This window comes from Notolepis coatsorum, assembly GCF_963971535.1.
Source record: "Notolepis coatsorum genome assembly, chromosome: 6".
NCBI classification, from domain to species: Eukaryota; Metazoa; Chordata; class Actinopteri; order Aulopiformes; family Paralepididae; genus Notolepis; species Notolepis coatsorum.
The window spans coordinates 102,438,792-102,445,326 of record NC_140170.1 but is presented as its reverse complement, the minus strand read 5'-3'; the positions used below and the strand labels follow the sequence as shown (position 1 = coordinate 102,445,326).

The 6,535-nt window shown below is 43.3% G+C and overlaps 1 protein-coding gene across 1 annotated transcript in view; it reads left to right on the top strand.

Annotated features, from left to right (window-relative positions):
• LOC311229629 (plexin-A2-like) overlaps positions 1-6,327 on the top strand; it is a gene marked incomplete at its 5' end in the record, with an annotated part of 168,906 nt that extends 162,579 nt beyond the window's left edge. The window contains 5 exon segments of the mRNA XM_084315706.1: positions 1,087-1,280; positions 1,849-2,018; positions 4,110-4,322; positions 5,228-5,378; positions 6,196-6,327. Of these exon segments, the coding sequence (XP_084171832.1) occupies positions 1,087-1,280; positions 1,849-2,018; positions 4,110-4,322; positions 5,228-5,378; positions 6,196-6,291 (824 nt within the window). The 3' untranslated portion in view covers positions 6,292-6,327.
• Between the last annotated feature and the right edge of the window lie 208 nt (positions 6,328-6,535).

The window sequence follows — 6,535 nt, the reverse complement described above, 5'->3', positions numbered from 1 at the left end:
CTGCTAAACGAAAATAATCGCTAAACGAACAATAATCACTATGCAACAACCATCAAATGCACACAGCACACACACCCACACGCACACACTCACTCAAACAAACAACACACTGCAGCACCCACTCTCCACACTTTAGATCACACAAACACACTTACACTTTATATTTATTGATAAAGGATTTGCACTACAACTCGTACACCTACTGTGAATTGTACCTAAACTGCACCTCGTCCATTTATGCCTTGCACTATATTGTATTGTATATTAGTACACTGCACAGTATTGTATATTGTATGGTAACTACGTCTACGAACATTGTACATATGTCAAAACTGAACACTGTGACCTCTTTTTTTACTTCTAATTTTTACTATGTTTTTATTTCATACTTATCTTGTCATGCACAGTCTCTGGAGCGCAACAGTAAGAAGCATTTTGTACAAAAGTATTCTGTACTTCTGTATGACAACTATTAAAGAAACTTGAAACTTGAAGAGAGGTTTGTTGAGGACAACTGGTCCTCTTCTCATCTCAAAGCCAGAACTTTCAGCAGGATTTAAACAAGAGCGAAACTAGGGAAATATTTTATTAGCTATTTGCTAATTATGCCAATAAAGAGGGAATCATTTATTTCTTCTCTCCCTGCACAGTTCAAACTTCAGCATTATGACATCAAACGGGAGACAGACAAGAGCTGTAAAACAAGCTGTAAACTAGGGGAATTTTTAGATACGTTTATAAGGTTATGTTACCAAAGAGGGAATAATTGCAGTATCTATTTTAATCCATCACAGTAGAAGGGGTAACATCTCTCTCTCTCACTGTGTGTAATAGGAGAACGTACTGTGATTACAGTAACACCAAAACACTGTTCCCTTCATTTGCTAATGTCACAATACATTTTATCCATCACACTACACCATTAATGTCATGATTGGTCGATTTATCACACTCATATACTGTACTTGTACCATACATTTTATTAACATCGCTCATTGTCAACCCATTAGTATACTGTCTATAGCGCAATAATCTGTGTATTACAGGACGTGACTGTACCTGACCTTTGACCCTCTATATGTGTAGACGTTGCCTTCCGCTCCACCCCCACTAGCCCGGACAGCCCCCACTCCCGTGTGCCCATGCTGACCCCTGACCTGGAGAGCGGGGTCAAGGTGTGGCATCTGGTGAAGAACCACGACCACGGGGACCAGAAGGAGGGCGAGCGCGGCAGCAAGATGGTGTCCGAGATCTATCTGACCAGGCTACTAGCCACAAAGGTAGAGATCTATCTGACCAGGCTACTAGCCACAAAGGTAGAGATCTATCTGACAGGCTACTAGCCACAAAGGTAGAGATCTATCTGACCAGGCTACTAGCCACAATGGTAGAGATCTATCTGACCAGGCTACTAGCCACAAAGGTAGAGATCTATCTGACCAGGCTACTAGCCACAAAGGTAGAGATCTATCTGACCAGGCTACTAGCCACAAAGGTAGAGATCTATCTGACCAGGCTACTAGCCACAACGGTAGAGATCTATCTGACCAGGCTACTAGCCACAAAGGTAGAGATCTATCTGACCAGGCTACTAGCCACAAAGGTAGAGATCTATCTGACCATGGTACGAGCCACAATGGTACCAGATCTATCTGACCAGGCTACTAGTGGAGTGAGACTTGGGTAGAATTACAGTTGGATACGTTTTACTGTAGCACCATTAATGGATCAATCAATCTATTGTTGTTATGTCAAGAAGCTGGTAGCATTGTTGATAGAACTTTAAGATAGAGGTCAAGTTTAGTCTAAAGTCTATGGTCTAAACCCCATGTGATGTTGTTGTTTTAGGGCACCCTCCAGAAGTTTGTGGACGATCTGTTCGAGACCTTGTTCAGCACTGTGTGTCGGGGCACCGCCCTGCCCCTCGCCATCAAATACATGTTCGACTTCCTGGACGAGCAGGCCGACAAGCACGACATCCATGACATGGACGTTCGCCACACCTGGAAGAGCAACTGGTGGGTGGAACAGCCAGTATTATAAGATGAGGACAGGTCAGTGTCATCATAGAAAAAGCCCGATCATATATTCGACAATGGCTTCCCTCGGTACCACTGGGGGACTAATTGCATCGTAAGAAGCAGCGTTGTCTCCCGGTGCTGAGTAACTTCCTTGAGAATGTCAGGGCTACGAGTGACCCATCCTCTTCTTATTCTAGTGCAGGGGTCGGTAACCTACGGCTCCGAGGCTGCATGCGGCTCTTTAGCCAATCAGCTGCGGCTCCCTGGCCAAAAAGAAATTCAATTTTCTTTTAAACTTTTTTCCTCTTTTTCTTTTTTTTTCTCTTATTTTGGAGATCGATGTCATACTGTGACACTGAAATGAAAAAACATTTCATCAACTAAGATATTTAGTCAACAAAAATATTTCATCAACTCAAAAAATTTACTTTTTATTTGATAGATTTTCCACAAATAAGGGAAGGACTCTAATAGAGCTGCATAGTTCAGGGTTTTATTTCAAAGTAGGTCTACAGATGCCAGTGTTTTTTCTCCTTTTCTGTGTTTTATTTCAAAGTAGGTCTACAGATGCCAGTGTTTTTTCTCCTTTTCTGTGTTTTATTTCAAAGTAGGTCTACAGACACCAGTGTTTTGTCTCCTCTTCTGTGTTTTATAAAAAAAATAGGTCTACACAGCCAGTATTTTTTCTCCTCTTCATAGGAGTTTGAGGTTTTCCTTTGTTATAACAGGTAAAAACAGCAATAAAAAGTCAAATTTTTTCTTTTTGTTGCTTTATAATCCGATTAATGCAATAAACTGTGTGCTATAAGTATAAAGTATAATAAATCGCAAATTACTTTGGGTATGCAATTGTCAGGCGTTTTATACTAAATGTGGGGTATGCTTGGGGATATATAAAACGTTATACACTGTGTTATCTTCATTTTAATGGTAAATAGGTTGTGCGGCTCCCTGAGCATTTTATTTTGTGGGATGGGGGAAAGTAAAGGTTGCTGACCCCTGTTCTAATGGAACATCAGGGAGCTTCGTTTTTTTTTTTACAACCCTTATGTGATTCTATTCTATAAGCCATTGCAAACACATTACACACATAAGTGGTGACACTTAATCTAACCCCAGACACATTTTTTTTTTATCCACTTTTTCTCCCATTTTCTATTTTTCTCCCATCCCAATTTTCATATCGTCCAATTCAACCCTCCCCTGTTCGAACGTTGTTTCTTGCCTCCCACAAGCCGGCTGCAATGTGGACTAAGTCATACATAGCACGAGTCCCCTCCGATACTCGAGGTAACAGCCGTCGCATCTTTTCACCTGCGCGGCTCGATCTTTCAGCGTCGGGGGTCTGGGCTTTGGAGGGACCCCGCCCCCTTCGCTTCTTGATTCTACTGCGCAGGCGCACCAACCGACCTGTAGGAGTCGCTGTCCACAACGCCCGATCCCCACCCTTCAGTTTCCCTCCCCGTAATACGGCCAATGTGTATTACTGTGGACGACCAGCTAAACTGAAAGCAATGTGGAGAGCGGGGCTCGAACAGAAGGCATCCTGTTCGAGCCTAGTCTCCAGCATTCGCTGCGAGCGCCTTGCCCACTGCGCCACGTAGCCGCCAACCCCAGACACATTTATTATTTTCTACAATGAAAGGATAAAGTAGGACCACACAATATATTATTTCTAGGGATGTCCGATATTATTGGCCTACCGATATTGGCATTCAAATGTGATATCGGAAATTATCGTTATTTATTATATTATATTTATTTAACCTTTATTTACCCAGGCAAGCAAGTAAGAACAAATTCAGATTTGATTTATTGTCAAAAGTATGCATATTGTTGTGTTAATTCCACGACAAGAGATATGTAATGTTAATTACCTGGAATTATTCCGTTTTTTGGGGGGGGGGGGGACCCTGCATATATCGGTATCGGTTGATATCGGTATCGGAAATTAAGAGTTGGACAATGTCGGTATATCGGATATCGGTAAAAAAGCCAACATCGAACATCCCTAATTATTTCACTTTATGCATCTAAAATGTGTAAAAATCTTTTAAATATCTATATTTGTCTCTCTTTCTGCCACAGTCTGCCTCTGCGTTTCTGGGTGAACGTGATCAAGAATCCCCAGTTTGTGTTCGACATCCACAAGAGCAGCATCACAGACGCCTGTCTGTCGGTCGTGGCTCAGACCTTCATGGACTCCTGCTCCACCTCAGAACACCGTCTGGGAAAAGACTCACCTTCCACTAAACTGCTCTATGCCAAGGACATCCCACACTACAAGAGCTGGGTGGAGAGGTACGTGTGTGTGTGTGTGTGCGTGCGTGCGTGCGTGCGTGCGTGCGTGCGTGTGTATGTTATCACATGTGTCAATGTGTTTTTGGAGCACTTAAAGGTATCCAATGTAGTTTTTTATCACTAGTTGAAATTGGCACTATAGTGTACAGTAAAACTAAAACTATGCACATGAGGAGGACTCACAAGCACACGAGGAGGCAGAGGCAGGTGGAGGCCATTTGTGCTTCAATTTCTATTTCAATTTCCTTAAAATCATACAAGCTGGGCGGCTGGGTAGCGCAGTGGACTAAGCACTCGCCTACCACCGCAGAGACTCTGGGATCAAATCCAGCTGTCAGTGGTACCTCCGGCTCCGGATGGGTGAAAAATACAGAAAGCCCCAAAAGAAATAGCATATATATATATATCAAAGCTAACTGCTTTGACTGACAATAAGCATTAACCATTGGGTATATTTCTGTGCATTGTAATGTCAGCGGAGCGAGACATAATAAAATCTGTAGTGTCTGTGTGTGTTTGTATGTGAATATCTTGTTATTGCTGCTGCCATGGTCTTTAAGATGCGTTCTAAAAATAGATTTCCCTAAACAATTACTCGAGCAAAACTCGAATTCATGCGGGTACTCGTGCCCATCCCTAACCCAAAATACACACCAAGCTGGTGTTGTCTTTACGAATTACAAAGTCAAATACACTGTGAGATTCTAACAAAATTATGTCAGTGGACAGCCGTGTACAGTATGTGGACACACACACACACGCGCGCGCGCACACACACACGCGCACGCACACACACACACACACACACACACACACACACACACACACACGCGCACACGCACACGCACACGCACACACACACACACACACACACCAGTCCCCTGACACTGACTGCCTCCTTCCAGGTACTACGCTGACATCAGCCGGCTGCCCGCCATCAGTGATCAGGACATGAATGCCTATCTGGCTGAGCAGGCCCGCCTTCACACCAACGAGTTCAACGCACTGAGCGCTCTCCACGAGATCTACGCCTACGTCAGCAAGTACAGCCAAGAGGTGTGAACCCATCCAGCTGATATCTACTCAACACGGCAGGCAGGGCCACTCTGCCCATTAGTACAGCTCATATCTACTCAACACACGTTAGTGCAGCTCATATCTACTCAACACACGTTAGTGCAGCTCATATCTACTCAATACACGTTAGTGCAGCTCATATCTACTCAACACACGTTAGTGCAGCTCATATCTACTCAACACATGTTAGTGCAGCTCATATCTACTCAACACACATTAGTGCAGCTCATATCTACTCAACACACGTTAGTGCAGCTGATATCTACTCAACACACGTTAGTGCAGCTCATATCTACTCAACACACGGCAGGCAGGGCCACTCTGCCCATTAGGCAGATCAGGCACTGTGCCTAGGGCTCCCAACCAATCCGAAATTTAGTTTTTTGAAAGGTAGTTTAAAAATAAATCTCAGTATGACTGCCGAATTAGTGGTGGTATTATTAATCAAGGCCCTCTTAGTTATTTAATTGGTCGTAAGACTGCACCCCTCTGGTTCAGAGATCTGATTTAATTGATCAGATTTTACCCTATAGGGCTCCTCCAAAAGTCTAGGGATGGCTCTGCAGGAATGATTACATCTATCAACTACAAATATTAATTCATAAAATATTATCACTACTACTTATTAATTAACTATACTACTAGTTAATTACTCTAGAATTTACATTAAAGTTATACTCTGGTATACAGTGTTATTCCTTGGTAATATCATAGAACTAGTTGTGTAATATTTGTAGGGGTTTTAAAGGCGAGGTCTTGGTATGTGTGTTCATGTGTCCGTGTTGTGTGTTGCTAGATCATAGAGGCCCTGGAGCAGGACGGACAGGCCCAGAAGCAGAAGCTGGCCTATAAACTGGAACAGGTCCTCTCAGCCATGTCTGCAGAGAGCTGAGACACACACACACACATGCTCACACACACATACACACTTGCACACATTTGCACACCCAAATGCTCCTTATGGACATTACGGACTGATAAACACATGGACAGGGCACATGACACAGAAGCATATAATGCATGGTTGCACACACACACACACACACACACACACACACACACACACACACACACACACACACACACACACACACACACACACACACACACACACACACACACACACACACACACAC